The sequence below is a fragment of the Cololabis saira genome, chromosome 12 (assembly GCF_033807715.1).
Source record: "Cololabis saira isolate AMF1-May2022 chromosome 12, fColSai1.1, whole genome shotgun sequence".
NCBI lineage: Eukaryota > Metazoa > Chordata > Actinopteri > Beloniformes > Belonidae > Cololabis > Cololabis saira.
The window spans coordinates 4,286,664-4,303,141 of NC_084598.1; the positions used below are offsets into that span (position 1 = coordinate 4,286,664).

At 39.4% G+C, this 16,478-nt stretch overlaps 1 protein-coding gene across 1 annotated transcript; it reads left to right on the plus strand.

Moving 5' to 3' along the window:
• Positions 1-1,262: 1,262 nt before the first annotated feature.
• mul1b (mitochondrial E3 ubiquitin protein ligase 1b) lies at positions 1,263-13,809 on the plus strand. The gene is made up of 5 exons (XM_061735203.1): positions 1,263-1,315; positions 5,165-5,309; positions 5,390-5,477; positions 7,611-7,731; positions 11,239-13,809. The coding sequence occupies exons 2-5, from the start codon at positions 5,190-5,192 to the stop codon at positions 11,966-11,968; spliced, it is 1,059 nt and encodes a 352-aa protein (XP_061591187.1). The 5' UTR covers positions 1,263-1,315; positions 5,165-5,189; the 3' UTR covers positions 11,969-13,809.
• The last annotated feature ends 2,669 nt before the right edge of the window (positions 13,810-16,478 follow it).

Here is a 16,478-nt window from a genome sequence, read left to right on the forward strand (position 1 = left end):
CTTGGAGCATTTTCTCCAAAGAAAAGTTAATTTAGTTCAAGAGTTTTTAAAACCAGCAATTTAACGCTACCTCTACTCTTCGACGCCATAGTCAATGTAGTTGCTAATATCAGTAGCCTCTAATGACATGGTTAGTCCATTGATCTGGAGAAGCAGGGAAGATAGTAGTTTGGGTTTTGGTTTGTTTTTGTTTTAAAATTGGATAAAATACAAAGTGTCACATGATGGTGTGTCCTTTGTCTTCAGGGACAAAAAAGAAACAGTAGCTACTTGTTAGAACTGTTAACAAGCAGCTTTGATGCTTATTTTCATTCGTCTTTTGATTGACAAGCAGTTGTTATTATACTGCACTTTAAATATAAGTTTTAACTTGTCTTTGGTGGGCAAGCGTTTTTATTGCTGCGGTGACATATTTGTGTTAATTGTTCAGTGTTTTCGGAAATAATTTCAATGTATTGTTTAATTGCTTCGTTCCCATACAATTTTCTTTAAACATTCTATTTCATACAATCTCCAAATCAAAACAGTATAATTAATTCATTAATTTAGAAGAACATACATTACTTTGTACAATAACCAACGATTGTAAGAAGTGCTTTTACATATTTAGGTGCATTTGACCTAAAATTGTTGGTTAGAACTCAGAAAAGAGATAACTTATGTGAACTAATGGTTTTGAATAAAGACTACTAATGTAAACTTGAATATGTCTAAGTTATTTATGTCAATACAGTTTAAATGGTTTAGTGTCATGCTTTGTAAAAACTTAAACGGGACAAGGTAACGGGTTTCCATGTGTTTTTCTAGTAAACTCAACTAGTTCAGGTTAAGAGTTTAGAAAAAAAAATTATATTGCAGTTCACATTCCTTCAACAGCAATTGGTTTTATGGTACAAAAGTAAATTACAAAGTTGGGACATTAGGAGGGGAAATATACATATTTGATGACATAAATAGAACATTACTTTTAATTTTTCAATTTTTGTCATAATAGTTGAGCAAATGGGGCTAGAAGTTCATTTTCAAAGGAAATTAAACTGAGTTTCTGCCAAAAATAAAAATAAATCAGTGTCTGATTCATAAAAGTGAACCTCTATTCCAATTTCGTAAATGAAGTAAGGTTAAAGTCAGCTATTATAGTTTGATTGACATCTTTTACAACGTTTAAAAAAGAAATCCTAACCTCCTGAATTAGGACAGGAAGCTTTTTCCTACATGATCCGCGGGTTAATACCGCCCTCTGGCGGCGGCGCGGGGAACTGCAGGCTCCTGTCTGCACGGCCGCGTCGACCAGCAACACCAGTCAACAACACAGGTAAACCAGCTCAAACAGCTGATAGCGATCAGTAAGGGCTTCATTGGGACAGTCTCTATAAGTGTTAGTGTGCTGCTTAATCTGTCGTTTAAAAAATATATATATATATTATTAACTGCAGCGCAACAACAATAAGTAGCACACTGCTAATGCAGGGAGGCTAAAGGCTGATTTATGGTTCTGCGTTACACCGACGAAGACTTACGGCGTAGTACGGTGCGCGTCGCCTCGTACCTTACGCCGTAGGCTACGCCGTCGATTTAACGTAGAACCATAAATCAGGCTTTACACGTCAGTGTGACTATAGTTTTACTAAAGTAACCAAATCTAGGAGTTAACAGTCCGGCAAAGTGCTGAAGCCCCAGTTAGAATAAGATTTACTGAAAAGGAAAAAGGGTCGACATGACCGTAAACGAGGTCGTTAATGACTCAGAGGCAGCTTGTGTTTCTGTGGCTACTTCCTGCATGACTGTCAAGGCTGATTTATGGTTCCACGTTACACCGACGTAGAGCCTATGGTGTACGGCGCGCGTCGCCGCGTACTCTTCGCCGTAGCCTATGGCGTAGCTTCTGCGTTGTTTTAACGCAGAACCATAATAGTCCATGTTCCAGACCAGATATCAGAACCACTCAATCTCAAGGTGACCAAACTTACTTATAATTTTTGAAAAGATCCATGTCTGTAGATTATATCTTGGTATGATAAACTTCCTGTTTGTGTGCTGCTGACGCCCCCCCAGGAATTGAATTCCTCAGTGGCAGCTGGATCATAGTTATCAGCTCATGGAGTTACCCACCCCCTTCAGGTTAATTGATGATTCTAAATTGGGTATATTATACATTTGCTGAATCCTTATGGTCCTGTGAGTATTCCAGTTTTTGTATTTTGTGTCTCTGTTGTTCCTAGTTGACACAGGGTTAAAAGATAGTATATCATTTAAGCGAACATTGTGTAAAAATGTGTGTTGTTTATAGTTTAAAGAGCTGCAGTGACCTCTATGTTGGTCAGAAAGATTCACATCTTAGCTTCAATGAATGCTTAAAAGGTCTCCTTTAAAATGATACCAAAGACAATATTGTATATCCTGAACATGAGTCTAAACCAGGACATGCACCGGCATCTGAAATGTACTTTTCTGGACTTCATGAGCTGATAACTCTGATCCAGCTGCCACTCAGAAAGGTTATCATACCAGAATATCATCTACAGACATGGATCTTTTCAATAATCATAAGTAAGTTTTGTCACCTTGAGTGGTGCTGACAGGTGAAAGTTTGGGCTCTGGCCCATGGACTATAATTCAGGCTTCAGTGAAACATACCCTTGTTTTAGGAAATAATTAGCTTTTCATTTGTAACTCGCTACAGTAGTTTAAGCAGCCCAGAAAGAATAATATTTATTATATTTTTTTAAATAATGAACAAAATGTTCCAGTGACACCAAATAACAGGGTCAAATATCTCAAATCTTCCTCTGTTTATCAGTTGAAACTAGAGCTGGGTTTATTTTGAGTTGAAGTATTTATTTTAACTGTTTTCCTGTTAAATTAGCTTCGACCAAGTATCCAGTTTCATCCTCATAATAATGAAGAGTTTCTCTTTTCTTGCAATGTATATTTTTGTGTTTAAACTGTTGGCTGGATAAAGGTTGCAAAAAAAGGCTGCAAAAAACTCAAAATCTTAACAAAAATATTTGTCTTATTTCTAGTTAAAATGTCTAATTTTTAGTCAAAAAAATCTCATTACACTTAAGACAAGACTCAAAAACTCAAAAAACAACAATGTTCACCTGTTTCAAGTAGATTTTCACTTGAAATAAGTAGAAAAATCTGCCAGTGGAACAAGATTTTTTTGCTTGTAATGAGAAGATAAATCTTGTCCCACTGGCAGATTTTTCTACTTATTTCAAGTTACTTGAAACTGGTGAAAATTGTCAAAAGTTATTTTTCTGGTAATGACTCTTGTTTTAAGTGTAATGAGATTTCTTGACTGAAAATGAGACATTTTAACTAAAAATAAGACAAATATTCCTGGTAAGATTTTAAGTTTTTGCAGTGCAGGGGAGAAAATAACAGACAGAGTCCTAATTGTGTGGTTCTTTTTGTTGACTGGTTTAATCTTTCCTTTAGTTTAACATGCAGGGTTCCTACGGGTGCTTGAAATCCTTGAAAGTGCTTGAGTTTCAATGTTGTGTTTTCAAGGCCTGAAAAGTGCCTGAAAGTGCTTGAAATTATAACTCTGTCTTTCACAAAATTGGGATCAGACTGTATAGTTTAGTTATTACAAGGAGAAATAAAATCAGTAAGATGAAACATAACCAGATGTTTACAGGACAATACAATGTACATAATTGTGATTAAAAAGCGGAAAAAATAATAATGAGTATATATATTCCTGTAGATATTTTACCCCAGCGATAAGGTGCTTGAATATTTTGAAAATTACCCTTGAAAGTGCTTGAATTTGACCTTGAAAAATGTGTAGGAACCCTGAATATTTATTGTATTTTTTAAATAATGAACAAAACGTTCCAGCGACACCAAATAACAGGGGCAAATATCTCAAATTGTCGTCTGCAGTTCAGAATCAAGTCAGGTCAAACAAGACAGGGAATTTGACTCGGTTATTTTCGCTCACTGTACAGTAAATAGGCAAATGACGGCTCTAATTAACATATATACTATTTTTTTTTTTAAAGTGAAACGTGCAGCCGTATGAGGTTGAAACTAGATCACTAGAGCTGGGTTTATTTTGAGTTGAAGTTCTTAATCTAACTGTTTTTCTGTTAAATTAGCTTCTACCCAGTTAATCCAGGGGCCAGAGCCCAAAAGTTCACTGGTCAGCACCACTCAAGGTGACCAAACTTACTTATGATTATTGAAAAGATCCATGTCTGTAGATGATATTCTGGTATGATAACCTTCCTGAGTGGCAGCTGGATCAGAGTTATCAGCTCATGAAGTTCAGAAAATTACATTTTAGATGCTGCTGCATATCCTGGTTTAGACTCATGTTCAGGAAATCTGTCAATGTTTCACTATATTGTCTTTGGTATCATTTTAAAGGAGACCTTTTAAGCATTCATTGAAGCTACGATGTGAATCTTTCTGACCAACATAGAGGTCACTGCAGCTCTTTAAACTATAAACAACACACATTTTTACACAATTTTCGCTTAAATGATATACTATCTTTTAACCCTGTGTCAACTAGGAACAACAGAGAGACAAAATACAAAAACTGGAATACTCACAGGACCATAAGGATTCAGGAAATGTATAATATACCCAATTTAGAATCATCAATTAACCTGAAGGGGGTGGGTAACTCCATGAGCTGATAACTCTGATCCAGCTGCCACTCAGGAAGGTTATCATACCAGAATATCATCTACAGACATGGATATTTTCAAAAATCATAAGTAAGTTTGGTCACCTTGAGTGGTGCTGATATCTGGTCTGGAACATGGACTAAGTATCCAGTTTCATCTTCATAATAATGAAGTGTTTCTCTTTCTTGCAATCTATATTTTTGTGTTGGATAAAGATAAACGCAGAGTCCTAATTGTGTGGTTCTTTTTGTTGACTGGTTTCCTTTAGTTTAACCTGAATTCATTGGATGTTTGTGACTCATGCAAAACTCCATGTACCGAGAGTTTCAAGCAATATTTTGCTCTGAAATATGGTGCACTCAAAGTACAATGTAGCAGAAAATTGAAAAACTTCAAAATGATGCTTAAGTAAATCTGTGGCTTGAGTGCATCCGTGGATGAGGTAAAAGCTGTGATCCTGTCGTTGAGTGCTGCATGAGAGTGGTGTTTGTAGGGTAATGTTTGTTCCCTCTCTGCAGCGGTGCTGATGCTGCAGACTGCAGGATGGATTCCAGTGGACGACCGTCCACCACGCAGATCGTGGTTCTAGCCACCAGCTCCGCCTTCACTGCTATTTTCTATTCCATTTACAGGAGCCGAACTAAAACAGTTGCCAGTTTAAAGGTCAGACCTTTTCTTTCTGTTTCTTGCTAAATGTGGGACTTTTTACTTGTTACTTATTTGTTCACTTTCCCCCCCCATAGGAAGCTAAGAAGGTCTCCCTCGATCAGGATTTGAGAATTATCCTATCTGAAACTCCTGGAAGATGCATCCCATATGCTGTCATAGAAGGTTTGCAGCGGGCTGCTTTTAAATCCTAAATGCTTATGATTGTGAAGTATATTTTAAAGAACTCGTGTGCAGGAAAATCAAGAATAGAGGGTATGCATTGACGTCACTTCCCCACTGGACCACGCCCCCTTAAGCGTGGTTTATGGCTCTGCGTTAAACCTACGCCGTAGGCTACACGGCTACGTGGCTACGTGGGAGTCTCTCCGTAGCCTACGCCGTAGCCTGACCTGCACCTCCCAAAAAATGGAACTACGCAACGCATTTCCGGTTCCGGTTCGTGAAGCAGTCGTGAACTTTCAGCGCTCTTTTCTTCGTGTGTGTGTGTTTTGTTTTTTTGGGGTTGTTTTGGTTTTTTGCACAATAGTTAGGGCCCGAGCACTTACAGTGCGAAGGCCCAATTGTATCTGTAGGAATTGTTTTTTGTTTTTTTTTCTGATGAAATGAGGGCCTTTTTTCCCCCTAAACGTGCCCCAAAAGTCACCAAATTTTGCACCAAGTCAGGTCTGGCGAAAAATTTGATATTTAATGGTTTGCATTAATGGGCGTGGCCTAACGGCTCAACAGCGCCCCCTAGAAAACTTTGTGCCTCAAGCCCCACAATACGGTTTGACGTACATGCACGAAAATCGGTACACACCTGTATCATGTCACAACTTAAAGAAAAGTCTCTTGGCACCATGGCCGAAACCCAACAGGAAGTCGGCCATTTTGAATTAATCGTGTCATTTTGGCGAAATTGATGCCATTTCTTCGGCAGTTAATACGGCCCGAACCGTAACGTGCACCCAGGTGTGTTATACATCCTGCGACAACGCGCATTACTTTTCTCAGTTAAAAGCGTTACCATAGCGATGATAGACACCAAAAAGCGCGCCCCCCTTCATCTGATTGGTCCATATTTGATAGTCCCTATTCTCTGCCATAACTTTTGAATGGTTTGACATAAAGACTCGTGGGTGGTTTTCATCGGACTCGGTTTTGAGTCCTTGACCATAATTGGTGCAGATTAGCCCCGCCCCTTCTTCTGATTGGTCAATATTTGATAGTCCCTATTTTCTGTCATAACTTCTGAATGGTTTGATATAGAGAGTCGTGGGTGGTTTCATCCACTAAATGTCCAGGCCTGAAGAATCTACATCAAGTCATACAAGCTTCCACTGCAGCCTGAACGTGCACAAGGGTGGAGGACCGTTCATCTCTGCTTGCAGCTTTAATTGTCCTTAGCTCTTTGATTCACTGTGACCGGAAAAGCCGGAAGCTAAACAAAGTATCAACTAGCGCTTTGGGGGGTACAGCACCGCGGAGAAATGGAGTGACGGAGAAGTCCGAAGGTTCACGACGGCAACGGCGTAGGCTCTGCGTTGGTTTAACGCAGAACCTTAATTCAGGCTTTACTCACACTGTGAGTGGCAAAACATCAGCAAAAACAGCTGCAACGGAGTAACTAGTGGAGAAGACGGGATAACAGCCGATTATCTGCTTAAATTCCAATTTCCTGATATTTATATGCACTTAATTTCTACGCCGGGGAAATACACGAAGCAAAGCTTGAAGGCTTACAAAAGTCTTGACGCTTGGTCCGACTTCAAGGCAGGATTTGTTGGTGAAATTAAAGTGATGAGGACACTGAACTTTATGATTTGACCGTTTAACGTTAGCTACCCAAAAATCCAACATTACCTGATCCAAAATGGGAACCACAAATCCACGTTTCAGTGCCTGGAATCCAGTTGTTTCTGTGAATTGCAGTGATCCATTTGTCTCTCTTAAGCTTATTTTTCGTCAGTCTGTAAAACGATAACTCTGATTTCTTGCTAAATCTATGAGTACAGTCGATCGCACAACAGCTCTTTCCCATTTTAGATGTTTTCCAGTTGCTCAAACTGAAAGTTTACGCTGACACTCAGTCTTTCTGACACTCAGTCTTTCTGACACTCAGTCTTTCTGACACTCAGTCTTTCCGACACTCAGTCTTTCTGACATTCAGTGAGCGTAACCCGCTGTGAAGTCTCATCTGTGACGTCATGTGCATTCCCTCTATTACAGAATTAAATGAGTTCTTCACGGTAAAGGTTTTCCATGCATATTCAGAGCAGCGCCATTTCACGGTTGTCCTGTGGTTCACATTTGCAGGTGTGGTGAGATCTGTGAAGGAAACTCTGAACAGCCAGTTTATTGATAACTGCAAAGGCGTCATTGAGAGGTTGACGCTGAAGGAAGAGAAGATGGTGTGGAATCGCACTACACACTTATGGTAGGCCAGAAGAGTTACAGTTACTTGATGTTCTACTATGTCTGAATCTGATTCTACATTCAAACAACTACATTCACTTTGTTTCCATGTCTTAATGACAGTGCCACACGTTTGTGCACATATTAGTCCAAACACAGTCATCAGAATGTGACATTTACCAGAGAGAGTGTGATTAATTCAGCCATTCAGATCTTGCATGTAGGTATTAACCCAACCAGCTTTACGAGGAGCGGAGCAGATGGTGACGCTGATGAACAGCCGCCTGCTACACCCGTGTCACACTACGTGGATTTTGGGCTGTACCTCATCTTGATGAAGGAGGCATCAGGCATTCATTAAGGAGAAGTGCACTTCCCCCATTAGTTTGTTGGCCAGATAGCTATTTCGCTGCAACGCACTAAAGAGCATGTAAACAAATCTCTGTCGCGAGTGAAATGTCACAATGGAGATCACTAATCTGCTGAGAAATTTAATTCTCAGCGCAAGCAGATTTTTAATTAAGCTGCCATTCCAGCTTGCTTCCATCTATTTTCCAAATTATTTTGTGTACCTGATTAGGTACTTTTATGTACCATTGAAACTGACTGAGTTTCCATGCATCAATAACCCTTTTAAAACCCGAATATTGGCAATAACCCGGTTGTACACGGCCATGTAAACACCAATAATCCCTTTGAATAACCTGAATTTGCTCATATTCCGATTTTCATATTCCGATTTTTTAAAACCCCAAAATGACCCCTGGGTTACTCCTTTTAAAACCTGAATATTGGGTCATGTAAACACCAAACGGAATATCCCCATCAAACGGAACAGGAATCTGTTTTCTGCACATGCTCTGTTCACAAGGAATCCTGGTCTTTTGAGTCCAGGAAGTTCTTCTAAACACGGAGAAACACAAGACCAGTAGGAGACTAATCACTTCATAAATGTAATGAAGGATATGAACATTTCTACATTTGTAGACGGTAGAAAGTACCGGGATAGCCAGATTTACAAGAAGGTGAGAGAAAAGTTGCGCAAAGCAGCATTAGTTTTGAATTTGGATCCAGGAAGAAGAAGCAGAAATGACGGTAATTGCGTCATGACGTTCTCCGTGCGTCGCTGGTTTGATCCAGATACCCTGAATGATTAATTACCATGGAAACGGAATATTCTGAATGTTTCAGTAACCGGAATATTAGCAATAACCCCAATTTTGACTGCATGTAAACGTAGTCACTGTGTGTGATTGTACTATGGATGCAACAGCAGGCAAGTAGAGGAAGTATTAAGATTTTCAGAAATCAGCAGTGGGGAGATGACTGGATAAGACCCAGGTCTGTCAGACGCCGTGACACACAGCCCCTTCGAGAAATGTGTGTGAAACCAGCTTTTATTTTAGATTTCAAAGGAGCTGTTTCAGTGTGTGTAGCTTTAAATCCAGCTGAGCTTTGGTTGCCCACGCATCTCCCTCTCTGGAGAGGAATTCAGCAGGGATCACGTCGGAGAGAAGAAAACAATGGGAGCAGCCAAGCTCATCCAGATGCGTTTTTGAAATTTAAGAGGGCAGATAGATGCCTGCCATCTACTGCCATCTATCAGCCTGCTCAGGCAGCGCTTACCTTCTTGTTGCATCATGTAAATCAGGAGTCTTCACCCTTGGATGAGAGAAAAACAGAGTAGGTCCCGCTTGGAATTCTTATTATGTCCCTTTTTTTTTTTTAATGTGTCAAGTAGGGCTGGGCGATATGGCCTTTTATTAATATCTCAATATTTTTAGGCCATGTCACGATACACGATATATATCTTGATATCTTGCCTTAGCCTTGAATTAACACTTTGATGCTACAATCACACCCGTATGATGATTCTACATGTCTACATTCAAACATTCTTGTTCATACTGCATTAATGTATGCTCATTTTAACTAACTTTCATGCAAAAAGGGGGAATAAGTCAAATTTACCAAAACTGTATTTATTAAACAGTTACTAAGCAGTGAGTGGCACAAACATAAAAAGTGTCATTTCAAAACAGAAAGTGCACGTTGCATCTCTGACTCCCCGTCTGAAGAATATCTGCTAAGAACATGTTCTGGTCCTGGTTTTACCTGGTTTTACCTGGTTTTACCTGGTTTTACCCGGTTTTACCCGGTTTTGACTGGTTTTGCCTGGTTTTGACTGGTTTTGCCTGGTTTTGCCTGGTTTTACCCGGTTTTACCTGGTTTTGACTGGTTTTGCCTGGTTTTACCTGGTTTTGCCTGGTTTTAACTGGTTTTGCCTGGTTTTACCCGGTTTTACCAGGTTTTACCAGGTTTTGCCTGGTTTTACCCGGTTTTACCCGGTTTTACCCGGTTTTACCCAGTTTTACCCGGTTTTACCCGGTTTTACCCGGTTTTACCAGGTTTTACCTGGTTTTACCCGGTTTTACCCGGTTTTACCTGGTTTTACCCGGTTTTACCCGGTTTTACCAGGTTTTACCTGGTTTTACTCGGTTTTACCCGGTTTTACCTGGTTTTGCCTGGTTTTGCCTGGTTTTACTCGGTTTTACCTGATTTTGCCTGGTTTTACTCGGTTTTACCTGGTTTTACCTGGTTTTGCCTGGTTTTACTCGGTTTTACCTGATTTTGCCTGGTTTTACTCGGTTTTACCTGATTTTACCCGGTTTTACCTGATTTTACCCGGTTTTACCCGGTTTTGCCTGGTTTTACCCGGTTTTACCCGGTTTTACCAGGTTTTGCCTGGTTTTACCCGGTTTTACCTGGTTTTACCCGGTTTTACCCGGTTTTACCAGGTTTTACCTGGTTTTACCCGGTTTTACCCGGTTTTACCAGGTTTTACCCGGTTTTACCCGGTTTTACCAGGTTTTACCCGGTTTTACCTGGTTTTACCCGGTTTTACTCGGTTTTACCCGGTTTTACCTGGTTTTGCCTGGTTTTGCCTGGTTTTGCCTGGTTTTACTCGGTTTTACCTGATTTTGCCTGGTTTTACTCGGTTTTAACTGGTTTTACCTGGTTTTGCCTGGTTTTACTCGGTTTTACCTGGTTTTACCTGGTTTTACCTGGTTTTAACTGGTTTTACCCGGTTTTACCTGGTTTTACCAGGGTGAGCTGCTCTGAGCAGGACGGCCTTTAGAGCCTTTAGAGCACCATTATCATTATTACCATTATCATTGTAACTGATGTCGTCTTTTGTCGCTGTTTGTACTGTATGTTAATAAAAAAAAACAGTTATTACAGTTATTACAGTTATATTAGATTACTATAAAACATATACTACAACATATTGCTGGTATATCAGTGTTAGTTTAAACAAATATTTATTTAGTATAAAACCATAATTGTCATTAGATCCCCACTGTAGTGACTTTTTACATAGTTTTATTCCTATATTTTATTCATACATTGATGTTTTAGAGGTCATGTATAGTCATGGAAACTTGCTGCCAAGTCATGGAAAAGTCATGGAAATGTGTTGGTTAAAATGTGTATGAACCCTGTTTCTAACCATGCTATTTCCAAACAGGAACAGCACAGAGAAAGTCATCCACCAGCGCACCAACACAGTTCCCTTCGCCCTGGGGTCTCACGACGAGGACGTCACCACCACCGTCAGGGTGATGCGACCGCTAGACGCCGCAGAGCTGGACCTGGAAACCACCTACGAGAACTTCCACCCCACCGTCCAGTCCCTGACCAGCGTGATCGGCCACTTCATCAGCGGGGAGCGGCCCAAGGGCATCCACGAGACGGAGGAGATGCTGCGCGTGGGGGACAGCGTGACGGGCGTGGGGGAGCTGGTCCTGGACAACAACCTGATCAAGCTGCAGCCGCCCAAGCAGGGCTGCGGCTACTTCCTCACGCGGCTGGACTACGAGTCCCTGCTGGGGAAGCAGGAGAGCAGCGTCCGGCTCTGGAGGATTCTCACCCTGGTGTTCGGGGTGGCCGCCTGCTCCACGCTGCTCTTCATCCTCTGGAAGCGCTACGTTCACTACAAACAGAGCAAAAAGGAGCGCAGCATGCTGGAGGAGTTCAAGGAGCAGCAGAGGAGACGCATGCGTGAACTGAACGTGGAGGAGAGCTCCGTGCCGCCCAGCAGCTGCACCGTCTGCCTGAGCCGGGAACGCTCCTGCGTCTTCCTGGAGTGCGGCCACGTGTGCGCGTGTTCCCAGTGCTACGACGTTCTGCCCGAACCAAAGAAATGTCCCATCTGCAGGGCCGTTATCGACAGAGTGGTGCCTCTTTACAACAGTTGATCTGTGGAACCGAGGACGGTGGCCGAGACCCGCCGTCGCTGGAAATAAAAGTAACGCTGCAAACAGAAACAAACGCCGCTACAAATAAAATAAACGCTGCAAACAAAAACGAAACGCCGCTGCAAATAAAAGAAACGCTGCTGCAAATAAAATAAAAAAACGACGCAAATAAAAAAGCCACAACGGAAGTGAATTACCGGGGACTATTTTTGCAGATGCACCGGTGTTTTTGGCCTAACATTAAAAATTACACGTAGCGACGTTGAACGGTCCGTGTACTTCGCAGCCATCCGTTTTTTGTTTTGAAATTACAAAATAAAAATAGAGATATAATCCGTTTCCCATCTTTTGTTTTGATAATAAAAAACGGAAAACGGAGATTTATCCGTTATCCGTTATCCGATTTCATTGACGTGTTTGAAAATCGAAATTGGGAATTAAAACAGCGAGTGGAAAACTCTTTTCTCTATTTCCTATTTGTTTCCAAAGGGGGGGGCAGTGTGTTAGAGTTCAGTACATGTTATTGATTATTGATTGGACGCTGCAGCTGAAAGGACTGTCACAACATCACTGCAGTTTCATGACGGAGTGAAGACAGATTACAGATTAAACTCATGTTTCTCTCCCAGGTTTTATATTTGATTTATTTTCTGTTTCAACATTAAAAAAAATCTAAAACTGTTAATTTTCAATCTGATCAACAAAAGAACCAGAAACAACGTTCTTAATTTATTACTGCGCATGTGCAATCCCCCCCATTTGTCCAATCCTTCTTTTCAGTATCCTTGGAAACGAATAGGAAATAGAGAAAAGAGTTTTTCACTCGCTGTTTTAATTCCCAATTACGATTTTCAGACACATCAATGAAATCGGATAACGGATAATGGATAACGATCCATTTTCCGTTTTCCGTTTTTTATTATCAAAACAAAAGATGGGGAAAGGATTATTTTGGATTATTTCTCTATTTTTATTTTGTCATTTCAAAACAAAAAACGGATGGCCGCGAAGTCCACGGACCGTTGAACACTAACCTTTTCACTTATTTTCTCGTTCCTTGTTCTTCTTATTCCTCGCTCTTCCTATTTCTTCCTTTTCACTTACGTCCTCTTCGTCTTCTTCTTCTCCTTTCACATAAAAACGCCGGTGCATCAGCAAAAATAGTCCCCGGTAATTCACTTCCGTTGTGGCTTTTTTATTTGCATCGTTTCTTTATATTTGCAGCGTTTCTTTTATTTGCATCGGTGTTTGTTTTCATTTGCAGCGTTTCTTTTATTTGCAGCAATGGCGGGTCTCGGCCACCGTAACCAAGGATCGGTTAGTATAAAGCTGGAAATGTATTTGGAGTGGTTTTCTCAGGGTTGGAAAGGGGATTTGCTTTTCTATGTCACACTGATGAAACGTAGCTATCTATGTGCTGCATCACAACCCAATCAAATAATCCAATCAAACTTGGAAACTTAACTAGTATTGATTGTGAAATCCTGTCATAATTCAGAGGAACGGGCGTATCCCTCCGCTCAGACTGATCCAGTAATCCCTGGCCACGCTTCAACACAAACATTGATCTAAAGAGTTAAGATGGAGGAAGAGTGATGAACTGTACTACATCTATGATGATATAAGCATTTCACATTTGGAGTTGTTCAGTGAAAGAATAAAATCAGGATCTACACCATGAAAGAAAATATACTACAATATTCCTCATTTCAGCCAGAGGAACTGAACACGGAAGAGGGTGATAAGGTCTGTTAAGCATGAGTAAATTATATTCATTTGTGAGTGCCTTTGTATTAAAGACAATAGCAACATCAAAACAAAACATAAAGCTCTGATTCTCACACTTGTTTGTTCATTTGTTTTCTTTATTTGGCTGACAGGAAGAACCCAGACTTGAAAGTGTTATGCATTGACAATAACAAGTGGTGAAGTGTTTCAGTTGTTATTTGTGTCCCATTCTTGCTGCGTAACACTTGTTAAGGTGAGCATCAGTACAGGGATCTGGGATCAGAGACCATCTTCCCCTCAGCCAACACTTTGTAATGTCAGACAGCAGTCACTCAATTTTAAAAAACAAATCTAAGAACCAGTGCATTATTTATTTTTATTCGTCTCTTGGATGTGACCTGACTTTGGTCTGATTGTAGTTGTAGACGTGGATAAGTGAGCAGGATGGACGTTCTCATGCTTGGGTGTTTTTAAGAGGTCATGAGGTCTTTTGGAGAGTCTGCTTTTGAATATCGGGTCTGTAACACTCAACATTTGATATGAAAATGAGAATATTAAGTCTCACAGCATTCCTCCTTTAATGGATTCATCTTTGGTGAAATGGTTGCAGTTCACCTAAAGTGGTGCGTCGTTGGACACTCAATTGAATTGAAATTTTATTCCAAACATGAAACAGTAGTGAAGACAAAACAAAACAATAATAATAAATACATGTAAATAAGAAAACAAAATAAACAAAAATATAAATAAAAACATGCATCCACCATAATTAATATGCGCCAAAAGGCGTAGGAAGAAGTAAAAACTTTTATATCCTACCCCCTAAACTCTTTCATTATAATCAAAATGAATTTAATTTCTATACGAAAAACAAAAGATATCTATATATATCTATATATATATATATATACACACACATACACACATACAGGACTGTCTCAGAAAATTAGAATATTGTGATAAAGTTATTTATTTTCTGTAATGCAATTAAAAAAACAAAAATGTCACACATTCTGGATTCATTACAAATCAACTGAAATATTGCAAGCCTTTTATTATTTTAACATTGCTGATCATGGCCTACAGTTTAAGAAAACTCGAATATCCTATCTCAAAATAGAATATCATGAAAAAGTATACTAGTAAGGTATTCAACTAATCACTTGAATGGTCTAATTAACTCGAAACACCTGCAAGGGTTTCCTGAGCCTTGAAAAACACTGAGCTTGGTTCAGTAAACTAAATCACAATACAGTATATATATATATATATATATATATATATATATATATATATATATATATATATATATATATATATATATATATATTCATATATCAGTATCAACAATATACAAAAAAGAAAACAAACATAACTGCTGTGGAGAAGAGTTGATTCCCACTAAGAAGCGTGGAGTTTTTCTCCTAGTACTGAAGAGAGGGAGCAGCAGCAGCAGAAGCGATGCAGACGTGCAGCAGGGACTTCAGCCACAACACACCAACAAATGAGCACAAAAATAACCTACTTATTCATTTATTTATTTATATTTGAATCCAGCCCGGTGTGTGCCTGAAACTGGAACATCATTAGAGGCAAATGTTTGCTGTCGCAAGCCGTGTCATTTCAATTATTTAATGCTGATTAAGCAGATTTGGAGGCCGCTGCTGATTTCCGACAGGAGATGATAACGGGGTTGGGGATTAGAAATCTGAGGGCATGAATAACAATGAAAACGTGATGTTTGTTTCTGTACTTGTACCAGCTGTATTAACCCTGTAACCCTTCCTGCTTCACTTCAAACTAAATATTTAAACAAAACATCAGTTCAGTTTAATTTTAATTCAATTTTAATTATAAAGTGTCTATTACAATAGAACTTTTCTGTCTGCTCTTTCCGGAGCCCCAGAGCCCGAGCATTACAACTCCAACTGCAACGTCTGTGTATGCTGATCAATTATAATAGATATAAATAAATAAATTCAATTCAATTCAATTCACACTTTATTAGAGACACATCTCGAGAAAAGGTCCATAGTACCATAAGAAATTATACATATAACATACACGATATAAAAGACAACAACCTACGATCAGAGAGATCAGTAGAGTAGCCAAAAATTGTACTCAAGTAAAAGTACTGTTACTTCAGAATAATATGACTCAAGTAGAAGTAAAAAGTAGTCATCCAAATAATTAATTGAGTAAAAGTAAAAAAGTACTTCTCAAGTACTGAGTAACTGTTGAGTAACGTCTGATTTATTTTTTTAACACAACCATTCAAACAGACAAAAGTACAAAATAATCATCTTCAGAAAAATTAAATCAATAAAATAAATAAAAATTAATAAAAAATAAAAAATAGCTTAAATTAAAATAATCTTAAAGTAAATTCAAGTACTTTAATAAATAATAAAATAATAACAGAATAAAAAAATAAAATAAAATAAAATAGAATAAAAATAAATTAAGCACAAGTAGCACAAAATTTCAAGCCTTTGTACTTTTCGTTACAACGTAGATGTGAACCTGACTGAGCTGAGCTGATTCATTAAAGGAGCTTGAGGCTCCTTTTAAGAAATGAGACTCTCTAGCGCCACCCTTCACCACGACGGCCGTTGGGGGTACTGCAGCCAACAGTGAAGCCGGCACGGGAGAACGGGGAGAACGCGCATGCAGCGTCATGTGACGTCACATCCACAGCCCAGCGCGGGAAATTCGGGACCGAATTGCAGCACATTTTGCAGCACACAGCCTGTTCAAGGCAAAGGAGAGATACACTAGA